Source organism: Erithacus rubecula, assembly GCF_903797595.1.
Source record: "Erithacus rubecula genome assembly, chromosome: 3".
In the NCBI taxonomy this organism is placed as follows: Eukaryota; Metazoa; Chordata; class Aves; order Passeriformes; family Muscicapidae; genus Erithacus; species Erithacus rubecula.
In genome coordinates this window covers 84123957-84138778 of record NC_136689.1, presented here as the reverse complement: position 1 = coordinate 84138778, position 14822 = coordinate 84123957, and the positions used below count along the sequence as shown (strand labels likewise).

At 37.1% G+C, this 14822-nt stretch overlaps 1 protein-coding gene across 3 annotated transcripts in view; it reads left to right on the top strand.

The window, feature by feature from the left end:
- The window catches only part of TMEM245 (transmembrane protein 245), a 73650-nt gene extending 64243 nt beyond the window's left edge, over positions 1–9407 (top strand). For all 3 annotated transcript variants that reach the window (XM_079300268.1, XM_079300267.1, XM_079300266.1), the window contains 3 exons: positions 251–425; positions 2553–2747; positions 3756–9407. In XM_079300268.1, the coding sequence (XP_079156394.1) occupies positions 251–425; positions 2553–2747; positions 3756–3801 (416 nt within the window). In that variant the 3' untranslated portion in view covers positions 3802–9407. The remainder of the gene's footprint in view (positions 1–250; positions 426–2552; positions 2748–3755) is intronic.
- Positions 9408–14822: the final 5415 nt, after the last annotated feature.

The window sequence follows — 14822 nt, the reverse complement described above, 5'->3', positions numbered from 1 at the left end:
CCTCTTAACTCCTTATGACTGTCAGTTGCTGAAGCTCTTCTGTATGGGGAATGGTGTCATTTTCTTTTTTCCTAAAACACAGCTATAGAACACCAAGAGCCTCATTGGGCCCTTCTTCAGTGCTTTATATATAACAGGTGATGGAAGTGGGACTTACTGGTGTGGCAAAAGTGTCAGAATGTAACTGTAAATATAATTGTGAAATATGTTTCTATGATCCTCTTTTCATTTGTGCTTCTGTGTGTTCTAGCATTAGCAGCAATCCTTGGAGCAGTGCCATTTCTGGGGACATACTGGGCAGCAATCCCTGCAGTCCTAGATTTGTGGCTTGTGCAAGGACAGGGATGCAAAGCCCTTTTGCTCCTGGTTTTTCACCTCTTGCCAACATATTTTGTAGATACAGCAATTTATTCAGATATATCAGGGTAAGTACATTGAACACTTCAAAATTAGCATTGTAAAAATGATTGACAATCACTGATGCCTTTAATTAGACTCATTTTTCTGAAGCATGCAAAATATTTTTCTGAACCATCTGTATCTTCAAGGACAGGAATAACCTCATAGTAAGCAGTTTTACTGGCCTAAGTGCCTTCATTTTCCCAGCCTCTTTTGTGTGGACTTAGACACTTCAGAGGTCTTGAAGTCAACATCAGCAAAATGAACTGTTTCAGTTTGGATTGTTAGAATTAGTTCATGTTTTCTATTTATCTTATTATTGAGTAAAGGTGTATAGCATTTCCTTTTTATCTCCTAATGCCAGATGATGCTGTAGAGCAGATAAAAGCATGAGCTATTTAGGGACCAAAAAAAAAAGAAAAATAGTGTTAATGTAGAATAAAGACATGAAGTGTTTAAGTTCTCTGTTGTTAGAAATTTGTATTTTTGTTTACTAAATATAATTACACTGAACAGAGAGTACCTAATGATAATATGCCCAATATTAATACTAATTTTCATAGACTGTGGCTCTAGTTATTTTGAATTAATTAAAGCTAACAAGTGAAGTATAATCAAATTGCATTTTTTTTCCAACAACAAATCATGGATTTAAGGCTAGTAGCTATTTAAATAGCCAATAATTTTTCTGCTCCCTAGAATACATTTTTTTGACTGTAGAGGATGCAAACTCAGTTTACTGTCCAGAAAATATATGGGAGAAGGAATAGATTTTCTGACAGTGGAAGAAAATTGTATTCTTCCCAATAAATTGAGCAGTAAGCATCATGATGTCTTGTGGATTAGATTAAACCTATTTGAAATGGCTATAATTAGGTTATACAGGGTTTTCTAAATGGCTTACATTTGTACTGTAGTCCTGTTTTATCAGGTGATCTGTTGTTTAATTTAGAAAGCTAGGCAAAAGAATGCTTAAACTGATGCAAATTCTGGGAAAAGAATGAAGTGTTTAAAGGTTTAGAAATCAATAACGTCTGTTGTTGGAGAAACACAAAACTTTAGGCCCCGTTTATCCCCTCAGGAAAGCAATCCTACCAGTAGGTTAAGTTTGATCTGGGGGAGATGTGATTGAGGTATGTATGATTTAATAGGTCATGTTTCATGGCCTTGTTTGGCTGTGTTGAAGGCAAAGACTCAAAATTTGGGAGTTGAGTAGAAATGAGGACCATGGTAAAACCTCAGGAGCTACTGGAGCTCTTTACTAACCAGCTGGTATTTTCTATTATTACACTCTGAATTTAGGGGAACTTCCTGAGAATTGTGTGCCAAATTTCAACTGCAGTTTCTCTTCCACAATTCCATATTGCTATCATTATTTTAAGTATAAAGAATGAAGAATGATGAGAGGGTTTTGTGGGAATGCTGTTGGTAGGATTCACATTTTGCAGCTGAGCACGTGCAAAATGGGAATCTGAGACACAGAAAATAAAAATGACATGGTTTACTTTCTGCCATAAGAGCTCTTATCAAAAAGGTCTTCTGGCTCCAACTTTTCCAGTAAATATTAATATGTTCATTAAAATCCAGTGTTGGTTTTTCATCTGAAAATGCTAAAAGCTAATGATAACAAACAGTCAATCTGAGATGTTTTTTATAACAAAATGAGAAGACATTGCTATTTCTTTAAAGACAGTTTGCTAATTTTTCTTTGAAAGATGCACTGTAAGTTGCTGTCATTGTGTAACTGAATGACTTTGCACAGGGGTCCTCATAGTACATGTTGCTAATTGTGTTAAATTTCAACAGTTCTTGATCACAGTGTGTGAACAGTCTGTATAACCAACCATCTTTCCATTCTCATAATGGGAGTGTGTTTGCCATTAAGCCCTTCAGACAATCTTCAGCAGATGTCTGCCAAGTAACACTGTGAATCTTACCAGCATTCCACGTTACAATAGTGTTTGAGCTGTTGTTGAATACAGCACAGAGTACAGCTTGGAACCTTTGTGCAGCAGTTTATAGTGTAAATATGGGTAACTATAGCTAGATGGGTCCTTTCCTAAGCTTAGTAAAACTTCAGTATTAATTCACATTTCATAATTGATAATGCTGTGTTTGTTGTTCTTAATTTGATTTTATTGTTCTTGTGGCAGAGGTGGTCACCCTTACCTGACAGGCCTTGCAGTAGCTGGTGGAGCATATTACCTGGGACTGGAAGGGGCCATCATAGGACCAATTCTACTTTGTATACTTGTGGTTGCTTCCAATATATATAGTGCCATGTTGGTGAGTCCAACAAATTCTGTGCCCACACCGTCACAAGCAACGTGGCCATTACAGATTTACCGGTGAGCTGTGAATGTCTTACTTGTATGAACTGTGTTTTCACACACTTCAGTATAACTATGCACAGGTGTAGGGAGTGTGTGCCTGGGTTTCATAACAGTGTTCACTCACATCTGCAGGAGTATTGTCTTTGAAGAGGATTCAGCTGTCCCATATTCTAGAAATAATAAAAAAAACACTCACTGGAACATGTATACTGGAAGGGTTTGTTTAATGTCTCACAGCCACTTACAGAAGGCTCTTTTAGAAAATTTTCTGAAAATACCTCTGTGTCCTATAATTTATATGTTGCTGTTGTGCTTTGCTAGGAGATGATGGAACATGATTTTTTAAATGCTTATTCTTGGATATCTAAGAGTTCATTGCCCTTAAAAAGGGGCCTGCCCCAAAATACTTCATTTTTATGTCCTAATGTACAATACTGAAAAATATAAACATAGCTAGACTTTGAAAAACGTGATATCATTACATGCCATTTTTCCATTAAATTATAGTCCTTAGTAATGTCATTATTGAAGTTATGAAATTATGGAATACAGAAATGTATCTTTAAACTGTGCAATTAGGAATGGGATAATAATACAGTTAGGAATAAACTCATAATTGAATAACTACATAGAATTGTAAATCCCATTGTGACAGTATTAACAATAGTAGCTGTTTTGATGTTTCTACTGTCTTGTTAAACTATATAGGTTAGCTCATTATACTTATATCTTGAAGAGGATTCTCTGCTTGTCAAAAATAATTCTTTGCCTTTTTCACATGAATAGTGCTGTCTTCTTTCATCCGGTAGTTTAGGAGAAAAAAATGCTAATTGGACCTGTCTGTAGTCTGTGGCTTGTAAAAGTTACATTCCAGTTGTTCTGTATGACACAGAGCTTCCAACTACACAAAAAAATCTTCATGTGTGTTTGGTTCTCCTTTCTTTTATAGAAACAATTGTTTGGAATCACTGTGCAGATTGGTGTCTTACTTGTCGCTTTTCTTTTCCTCCCCCCACCTCCCAGGTCACCTAGAGAGAGTCCCGAGGAGATGAAAATGTCTGCGGAGTGATGGAGGTGCTGGGCTGCATCTGCAGCTTGAGGGAATCTCAGTCTTCTGTCTTGGGTTCACAGCAGCCATGGCCTTCTGCCCGTTCCCAGCTGTGCCTGGGGCAGCTCACAGGGCAGCACAGATTGGGGTTTAGGAGAAAGCACTAGAACATCTGCTGGCCTTACATTATTTTGTATGCAAAATGCACTTTGCCTCTTGGAGAGAGAATGTCTACTTCCCATGGCTTTGCATACCATCACACAGTCAGCTGCCTTGTTGAAAACTTTGAAGACCTTCTTGCTTATCAAAAGGATAGTTAAGAGGACAGGTACATCCACTGGAGTCATTATCTTATCTGCTGAAATTACTAACTTGACTTCTATTTATTGGGTTATTTGTCTTATTAAACTGTAGTAGCTTTAAAGAAAGCTGTATTTCCAAAATATTTATTTTTAGGCAATTTGGTGGCAGAAGAAGGGCAAACCACTCATTGTGAAATGAAAGTATAATATAATAGTTTGTTCCTCCTCAAGGTGTTTCTCTATACACTTCAACTATCATTTGTAACTCATAATAGCACTTAAATATTATTCTCTTACATGCACTAAAACTTAATGTTGTTGGAGAGTGGTATTTTTAATACCTTCCTGATATTAATAGAAATGCAGACTGTTAAATGTAGGTTTTCCTCTTATTGACACAGGAGGACTTGTTTAAGTAGCTTAAATCTTGCCCCCATTTGCAGCAAAACCTGATAGTATTTTGCTGTTTATCCACCCTCCCAGTGGAGTCATCAACTAAATTTAATCAAAGGCCTTAAGTGTTTTCAGGCAATAGTAATGTAGGATGATCGCATCTCCTTCCAGTAATTGGAAGAAGTTTAATGGGGATTGTTTAATGTTGGTTTCCAGATGCTGTGGCTGAGTTCAATTCACTTCTTAAACAAATTTTACTACCAGAAAGAAAAGGCAGAGAGCATGGATTTTGGTTTAGTTTAGTTGGAGTTTTTTAACCTTGTAAGCATCTGGCCAAATGTCTTACTGAGATATAGGAGATATCTTAATATATTGAAGTATGTCTTATTAATAAACAAAGATCCTAAATTTCTGAAATGCCTAGCATTAGATCCTCTAGTGTTTTTCTTCCATATGTAATTTTGCTTAAAATGCAGCTTTGGTGACATTTAAGGCCTTTTGTATTGATTGTCAAAACATTTTGACACAATGGATCTTTATAAATTGATCCTTTTTGTAAATGGGAAGTGGGGTTTTTTTGGTAAATACTTCATGCTTGCACAGCTTTTCCACAAATCCAGTGAGGCCCTAGGTACAAAGTAGCAGATGCACTTGCTTAACCAAAGAACCACCATTCAGTTTCCAGTAACTTGAATTGATTTCAGAGTTTGATTGATAATGAGTTGTACAAAATACAGGCATGCCTTGTATTTCTTGTTGACAGTAATTCAATGCTTGAAACAAAGGGATCATATCCAGGGATAAGGATATCTCAGATGTGTTCACAGCTTGCAGTAGCTGAGATGTTTGTTTTACTTGACTTTTAGATGTGCTGACGGATTTTGAATAGATGATATTGTATGTATTTTTACATTGTTTTGAAAAATACATTGCCATGTGAAGTTTGGAAAGTACTCTGATAACTGACTAAAGAAGAGAGTCCTGCTATAGGTTTGTAATTAACAGGCTGCCTAACAAGACACAAATAGTCTGCTCCTCAGATTCTCAAAATAAGCTGCTGCAATTTCACTGATGGAATTGTATGTTTTAAGTGAGAGGGGTTAAGTATGCTATTAGTACACATTTGCAGGTGTGTGCTTGAGAGACAGACTTGGACTTAATTTAGTAGGTTGACTTAGGTTTATCAAAATATGGAAACATCCAATTTAATATTTTAAATTCTGAAAAATTATCACTTTAATTGACTAAGAATAATGTGTTACTTGAATCAAGTATCTGTCTTATCTCCTTGGTTTTGTGGCTTATGAAAAAGCTTAAATGAAACACATTTTTATAATTGTTGCTGGCCAGGCTGGAGGATGTGGGAAATCCTGAGGCTTTCCTAAAATACTCCTGCAGCTTTCTAACCAGCTGGAATAAGACCACCGTGATATTTAGGCAACTTCTTTATAGTGTCCTTTTTTTTAGTGCACAATTTTTCACTGAATTGTGTTCTTGTAGCTTCTTGTAGGCAGCATTTCAAGTACCTCTTTGCTCACTGGTCAAGACATGTTTATTGTTCACATTTGCTATCCCATTTTCTGAGACAATCTTTCATACCCCTGTGGTACTCTACTTAGTAATTTTAAAAAGTCATTAAAAAGCATTATTTTGTTTGGTTTTTTCTTTTTCCCCTTCAACTGATTGCCTTAGCTCAAAGAAGAGTCTCTGCTATGAAGATCAAAACCGTGATTGAGACACCATTAATTTCACTTCAGTAATGCAAATGAGTAAAATTGCCTGAGAAGATAACACTGCTGTTTTGAAATGTTCCTTTTCCAAATCATTTTATAGAGAGAATTCACCTCTGATGGACTGTTGTTTAGTTTGTCCTCCTTTGAAATGAGGCTTAATTTTGATGCTTTCTGTTCCAAATTCAGCTCAGATTTGTACATCCTTACTCAGTAAATGTAGCTTCAGGAGCTCTTGCTGTAACATATACTGCCAAAAAGAAAGAAAAATAAGGAACAAAACTTCCAATAACACCTTCTTGGAGTAAGAAATAGTCACTGTTTTTCACCATGTTAAGCAAAAAAACCCCCAAACCACAAAATGTCACCTTTTGAAAGGGTGTATGTTGATTATTTGGGGTCTGTGTTTAGCTAGTGTCTAATTACCAGCAGAAATAAATGACCTTGTCATTGGGTATTAGCAATCTCTATTATTTTCTGAGCCTTTCTAAAAGGATCCCACAACAACAATCACCAACTAACCAAAAAAGCCCCACTACTCCCTGCAGTGCAGTTTTCTTAGGAGAGACCATCTTTTCTGTAGTGCTTGTAGGCAAGATGTTGATGGCCTTTAGCTTTACTTAACCAGTCATTCCAGGAGCAGCTGCTTACTGAGTGTATTTAGTACATTTAATGTTCAGTGGTTTAGAGATCAGGAGGGAATGCTCATAGTAATGCAAGACAGAGTGTGGTCTTATGGTGTGGTGCAATTCAGCTGTGCTGGTTTTTATTGTTCTCCTTGGGGAAATCAGGCTTGTTGTATATAAGTGTAGTGCCCAAAGGGCTGGTGCTGTTTCTGGCACTTGAGTCTGAGTTAGCCTTTCCTGCCTGTACCTTGGCTGAGCACTGCTGTAGCAGAGCTGGCAGAGATGACTGTGTGCCAGTTCACAGCCCAGCATGTCAGCTTCAGGTGACTGTAAATGCTGGCTTAATTGGAACCATGAAGGAGCAAACTGCAATGGCCAAGAATCTGGCACACATTCATTCTGCCAACCTTACTGCAATATGGTGGCTTTCAGCACAGGTGCAATGTGACCAGTTGGGAGCAGAAATTGCTTATTTTGAGAGGCTGCTTTAAAAAAAACCAATTTAACATTATAATAATACATATGATGCACATTTTTCAGAAGTTAAGTTGATAGCTATGTGTGATCTTCCATGCACAGTGCTCTGTGTGTGTGTGCCAGTTATCTATGGTGCACTTAGGCTTCTCTGATTTGAAGCTCTATGTGGCTTCTCTTAAAGACACAGGGGAGGAGGATATACTGGATGTGTATTTTGTCAGTGATTATTGGAATAGGAAATCCATTATCTGTTTAATTAAAATCAGAAAAAAGCATTGTTCAGGGAAAATTGGATGCTGTCTCCAATATTATCCGTGGTGGGTAAGTGTAACTTTTGAAATAGGTGTATTACTGCAATTTTAAACATTGTTTTTCAGAAAGCCTGAAAAAACAAAACTGGATGAAAATGTTCTCCAGTAAAAGTAGCAGTTGAATCCTTAGTACTAGGAATACTGCAGTGTTCCCTTTCCTATGGGCTTGATACACTGAGGATGGAAAAGCACTATTATTCTACTGAGATAGCTTTGCATCATTGGTAGTGGGTGTTTCCACAGCTGCCTTTATTCAAATATTGTGTTTATATTATATTGACTTAAATTTGTCACTTGGATAGTGCCACCTTCATGGATACTATCTCTAGAAATGGCTGTAATTTCCTTTGGAGGAACTGAAGGGTGTTGGGATTGAGGTAGCATTCTTCTGCAGGTGCAGTTGCTTACCTTGAAGTTTGCAATTTTACAAGAGAAAATTGATTTGCCAGATAATCTTTATTGAGTGCCAGCTGACATCTCTTAAATCCATGGATGCATCATCTTTATAAACTCTGTGTTCATTTGTATTTCCTACACTTTTTGCTGAAACCATCTTTGACAATTTCCTTATTATTCCTATTTGTACAAAACTAGAATTACTTAAAACTCTTAACAAACATTAGGGAGACTTGATCTTTAACATGGTACTGTCTATCTGTCAGTTTTACTAAGGTACCTTAATGCTTTATGGTAAAGATTTTCTGAAATTACTTTTAAATTATAAACTTGGAAATACGAAAAAAAAAGTGGAAAATTAATTTGGTGTTTGGAAACGAGAAACAATGCCAGAAGTCATAAACATATTCAGGGATTCTACCTTTGGTTTGTAAATGTATATATTGATATGTAGTGTTATCTAAATATTGGGAGTCACTGTTCTATTCAGACTTTACCTGAATTTTTGTCCTTTTTTTTTGAGATACCTGAGAACAAAATAGTGCCTGTGTGTACTTAAAACAAGCAGCATTTTCTACAATTCATGTTTACTTGATACAGATAAAGGAAGAGCCAAGCAAATCCTGGTAGTGTGACTACTACTCTTTTATTATAGTTCATATAAAGTAGGGAAAAGCTGCACTGCTGCTAGATTGCTGTTCGTAGAAGTATTTGCACACATCTTCTAATAAAGCTGCCAAAATTAATAGGTCATGAAATAAATCTTCAATTCCCCAGATTCTTAAACTCATCCACATGTCCTCTGGTATCTTGTTTGGAGTATGGTTTAGTACATGAGAGTATTGCTTCCATCCCCTTTTGGGAATTGATTCCAGGACCTGAAGGTATATGTCAAATGTCCATCCTGAAATATGATGTCAAATTCAGGAAGGAAGTGCTGATTGGAAGTAAGTGCATCCTTGATCTGCTCTGCATATGGATGGACATGGACAAATATAATTCAGTTTGCATTGAATTGAAGAGTAGTTTTTTAAATATAAGTACTATTTGGTGACACCAAGGCTAGGTTTGAGTGAGGAGCAGGGCAGATTTGCTTGCAGCAGGGTGAATAAAGCAGGGTGAGTTCTCTAGCATATATATATATATATATATGTCTATGAAAAAAATTTAGAGTGATGTTTTTAAAGCAAAACGTTGATTTCTTCTTCTAGCCTCACTTTTTACCCACTAGAATGTCATGTACAGTGATACAATGAGAGCCTAAAGTCAGAGAAATGTTTCATGGTATTTGTGTAGGTTAAATGTAAGAAACATCACTAAGCCAAAAAGTAGCCATGGTACACATAAGTTCATTAGGCTTAAGAACTGGCATCTAGGCCATAAAGTTGAAATTTACTACTCTTCCTGCCAGTCTTACCTTAAACCTGAATCTTTCTCAAGTATCAATAAAAACTATTTTTGTGCTGTTCATAATTTACTGTCTGTGTAGATCAGTGTTTTCAGCTTGTCATCTGTCATCATGAGTGTATTTGGCAAACATTCAATTTGTTCAGATTGTTGCCTTTAAAAATGGATTTTCTTCAGTGATGGTTGGATGGTTGAATACCAACATTTTATATCAGTAGTTAGGTGCTAACCTATATATATGTGTGTGTGTGTGTATATATATATATATATATATATATATATATATGCTAGCTAACATTTGATGTTTTTGTCAAAAGATACAGAGATATGGGAGGGTTGGGGTTTTTTTTTTCCCTTTAGGAAATTTCACCAAACCAAATCCAAAGACACTTTTGACCTAAGACTGGCTACACCTACTCAAACCTAACAGCAGATGTTTGGCATTACAGAGCACAGGTTGTTCTAAAGTGTGTGTTCGTACCAGGCCCTGTGGAGATTTGGAGCAATAACTTCTATTATCTGTTGACACAAATTTTGTCTGTACATGTGATGCATCTTCAGAATGATACTGTGTTCAAAACTGATGTTATCATAATTGGTTTTGGTACAGTACCTGGTTTTGCATGTATAATACTGACAATATAACCCCTATGTCCATCTGTGGCCCAATAAAATGTGTAAGTTAAGGTTGAGAACTACTTGTGTAGACTGCAGAGGTATTTAAATAATTTTGATTGTATGCACCAGTCCTCATCCTAATAAAAATGGGTTTTGTAGCAGGTTTAAGAAGCTTTTAACTTGATATTGTATTCACACTGCAGTCCTTTGTAAGCACAGAATGGTTAATATATTTTGAAATAAAATGCCATTAACATAAAGAGAACTGAGTTTGATTTGAATGATGGGCTCTTTGGAATCTGGAACAAAGACAGCAGTTAATCTGGTGAAATAATGTGTGCTGGAGGCAAACTGGATCTGCAGTCCCTGTGTGTAGCTGATGTCACTGGGAGAAGCCATACTTCACATTTCCTTACAGTTTCTGTGGGAAAGGGAAGGATGTGGCCTCTGGGGTAACTGGCTCAGCTGGCACCTGGCAAATGCTTCACTGCCTGCAGTACCACAGCCAACATCCAGACCACCAGAGTTCCCCTTTGGCACCTGTGGGTAATTCAGATGCTTCCATTATGGCCTGCTCTCTGAACTGGAAATGGTTGTTCAGTGCCTAAGCAGAGTTTAGATCATTCTGTTGACTGTAAAGCAAAAGTGATCAAATCCTTCCTGCATGACTGCTCACCTTTTAAAATGCGATACGGCTGATGTTCCAGTTTCCATCCCTCTCACTGTTCTGGAAGCTGTCACCTTGGAGTATTTCCTACAGGAGAGTCAGTTTTAGGTGGTACCTCCTTGGTTCTGTGAAGGGGACAAACTTGTTTAGTGCACAGCAAGTATCAACATCAGTTGATACTAGTAACATAATTATGATTTATTTAATTTTTTTTTAATTGAGGCAAGTTTTCCAAAATGCTCAGAATTCCTTTTAAGTTTGAGCCAAACCAAATGCATCTGTAATTGGGCACGTTAAAATACATCTACTTCTGGGAGAACTCCTTAGCTCTTGTATGGGTTTTTTAATCAATTTATTGTGCACATAATAGTGTTTTTATTGAGGAAAATAAGGAGTTCTGTTCAACACACATCTCAGATAAAGCTTTATAGTGATGTAGCACCAACCTATTTTCTCAGTCTCAACTGTTTCTTCAAAATAGTTCAGGAATTACATGTCCAGTATAGTAAATTAACATTTTGAGAGTGGGAGGGTAAGGAATATGAAGGAGTTATCAGGCAGATAACAAGGAAAAAATGTGCTTTTGAGTTTGACCAGAGATACAATTTAAAAGATTGCAGTCTTTTGGCTTTACCACGTAGAAAATGGCAATTGGCATTTTGAGAAAAAATATACCCTAGACATTCAAATACATCTAGTTGACATCCAAACACATGGTGAATGATAACAAAGAAAACTGAAAGCCATTCAGAAAGGCACCAAGATGATATCTTGTGCTGTGTATAAAATTTCCTGCTGCCACTGAATTATAGTGTGAAATCATATCAAACACAAGAAAAATTCAACTTCCATACTTTTGACTGAAGGATGTTTCTATCAGTTGGCAGAGCTTTGTATCAAATAATTAATAGCTTTATTCTACTTTCCCAAACCAGAAATTACTCTGTGCAAACTATTTTTTACAAGGAAGGTCATGTTTCACATCATTGCAAGTAGTTCTTTTTTGGTTTTGTTTCATATGAGGCAATCTTTGAAATTAGAGTATTAATGCTGCCATTACCTGTGCTGTGATGGGCCCTGACAACTTCTTTGAGGATCTGGTTCCCTGAAGCATTCACCCTTGCAAGTGTTTTGGTAAAGCTGGCAAATGCAGGATAGTTTAAGGCAGAGGCAGGTTAGGCATGCTAGACTTCACTATTCCTGTACCATTTTTGGTTTTTTAATAATAGCTACAAAAATCTCCACCTGTTCCTTCAGCATAACTTGGTTTTAAACACTGAGGGTACACACATAGGTGGAGGCTGGACTCAAAGTATGCACCAACAGCTGTGTGGGGTGGTTTTCTTGGGTTTTCTTCCTTTTTTCCCTTGTAGACTTATTTGCATTCTTGATTCACAGATGGAATCAAATCCTAATGCCTTAGATAACTAGGCTCTTTGCTTTGATTTTTGCCTTTCTTATCAGAATCCAATCTTTTTTATTAATAAAAAATAAAACAAATATTAATTTGGGAAAACACCTGCTTTACAAGACAAACAGCAGAGAGAAGACCATTGTGATAAAACTTGCAGAACTTTGCGTGCTTTCATAATTTATTGATAAGTATTTTTCAGCTGAAGTTGTTTTACAAGTTTTAGGGAAAATCATGCATAATCTTGGTTGGCCTGACTTAAGCCCTCCCTTTGTTTCATGGGAGAGAAAAAGTTTAATTTTGAAGCTTTGGGTGACTTAACAGAGCACATCCTTTTTAAAACACTGCTGACTGCACACTTGGATTGCTCAGAGAACTGGAGAGAAGTCAGGTTGAAAGCTTTGCACCTCGTGTTTCTCAGTTTTCAGAGAAAAAAAATTCATTCTCGGGGTCATGAATGTAATTTGGCTTGTTTAGAAAAGGGATATTTTGATAAATTTTGGCTTGTTTGAATTTACCATAGAATTATATAATATGCTGAGTTGGAAGGGACCCATCAAGATCATTGAGTCCACCTCCTCCCCCTGTGCAGGACACCCCAAGAGTCACACCATATGCCTGACAGCATTGTCCAAACACTTCTTGAACTTTATCTGGCTTGGTGCTATAACCATTCCCCTGGGGAGCCTGTTCCAGTGCCTAGGCACCTTCTGGGTGAAGAACCTTTTTCTAATATCCAACCTAAACCTCCTCTGACACAACTTCAGGCCATTCCCTTGGGTGCCTGCCACTCCCTCCTCTTCCCCATGTGAGGAATTTGTAACTGTGCTGAGGTCTCCTCTCAGTCTCCTCCAGGCTGAACAGACCAAGTGACCTCAGCTGCTCCTTGTTCAGCTTCCCCTCAAGGCCCTTCACCAGTTCCACAGTTTCTTGGGACTTTGGGTGAGTTAAATTTGCTGCCCTCTCTCTGGGGTTATGGATTGAAAGACTGGGAGCATTTGATATGGAGAGTTAGAAATTAATCAGTGACCAATGGTACAAACAGATTAATGGTCATCAGATTAACAGTAAGTACTATGGCAAAGAAGCATTTCCATATAATTATTTTCTACCTTAATTTTACCAACAGTAGTAACAGCCCTGTCACAGTTTAAATAACTAATCTTTTCTGAGATGGTGCAGTCAATGGTGTATAATGATGAATATATATATAATTACTATTATATATATAGGATATAGTATATATAGTTAGTTTATATATATAGTATATATAATTACTATTCAAGGGTTTGTATCCAGGTAGGTGGATCAAACTAGAGGGATTTTCAAGACCTACTCTCATTAGCTTTAGAACATAAATTAATGATGGCAAACTTGAGAAATGGCAGTTCCACCAGCCAGAATCATTCCAGGGATTTTGCCACTGGACTGGTGATTTGGAGGCTTTACATGGTAAGTGTTAAGATGACATGTTCACTAAGTGTCCACATACAGGCTACAAACCCTGAAAATAGAAACAATTGAATAATATTGATTGACAGTTAAAGGATAACTTCATTATTTTATGTTTGCTGGTTGAAAGGTGGCTGCAGGGCTTTTTGTGACAATGGGGGTTCCAGTCTGGGAGTGAGAACAGTGTGAGGCTCCAAGAGGACTTTGTGGTGTGGACTTCCATTGTAAGATTTTATTTAATGTGATGCATTTCCAAAAATACCCCAACCAACCAGTCTGTGCATTTCAGAAAGGGAATCCAGATCTGATTTTTATCAAAGAAAATGGTTGTGTAGATGCCTGTCAAAGAAAGGTCCTAAAAAGGTCAACTTTCTCTGAGACGTGCTGGAACTTTTTCTTGGTCAAGACAGTTCAATTCTCCTCATCTCAATTCAACCTGGTAAAAGTCACAGCATCCTGTTCAGATATCTGATGGAAAGCCTAAAATCAGATTATATCCCCTTCAGGAGCCAGCAATGTCAGATTTTCTTTAGGGTTTTCTTTTTAGTTATTTGTTTGGGGTTTTTTTAAAGTTAATCTTCTACAGAGTTTTTCAAACAAATTCTGTTCTGGGTAGAGCAAAGGCTGCTGGCTTTTGTCAAATGCTGCTTTTGCTGGAGGCTTTCAAGAAGTGAGTCAATGACAGGGCAATTCAGAAACTTACACACTGGGAATGCCAAACCTTTTCTTGTGCTTTTTGGTGGCCTGTAACTGGCATGTAGTAAGTTATTTCTTTGCTTTATGGAACTCAGTTAGTAGGTGGGTGTAGCCAGGCTGTCATTGCTGCACTCTTGCAGTGATGGTTTTTCTGCTCTCACTTTTTGATACATCCTGACAAACATAAGCTGCCTGTACACTGCAAAGCCAATTTCTTCTTGAAGATTTAAACTGGTTTTTTTTTTTTTTTGGCCTTTAAGAGGAAATAAATTTGATTTCTCTGAAGTATTGCCAGTTACTGCAAATTGATAGAGTGCAATATGTTTTCCTAGCCATATTTATCTGGGAAAGTGTCAGTTAATTTGAACTCTCTGCTTACCATCACCACACAAGCATTTACAAGCATTTAAAAGCTTGTCTTCAATGCACTTCTGCTCTTTTATGAGAGCAAATGTATGCCCTGTGGTGACAAAAGCTTCCAATATATTTAATTTTCTAGCCAGAACAAACTACCTTGCAGTGGTAGCAACTAAGTAGCTAACCAGAATTTTCTCAG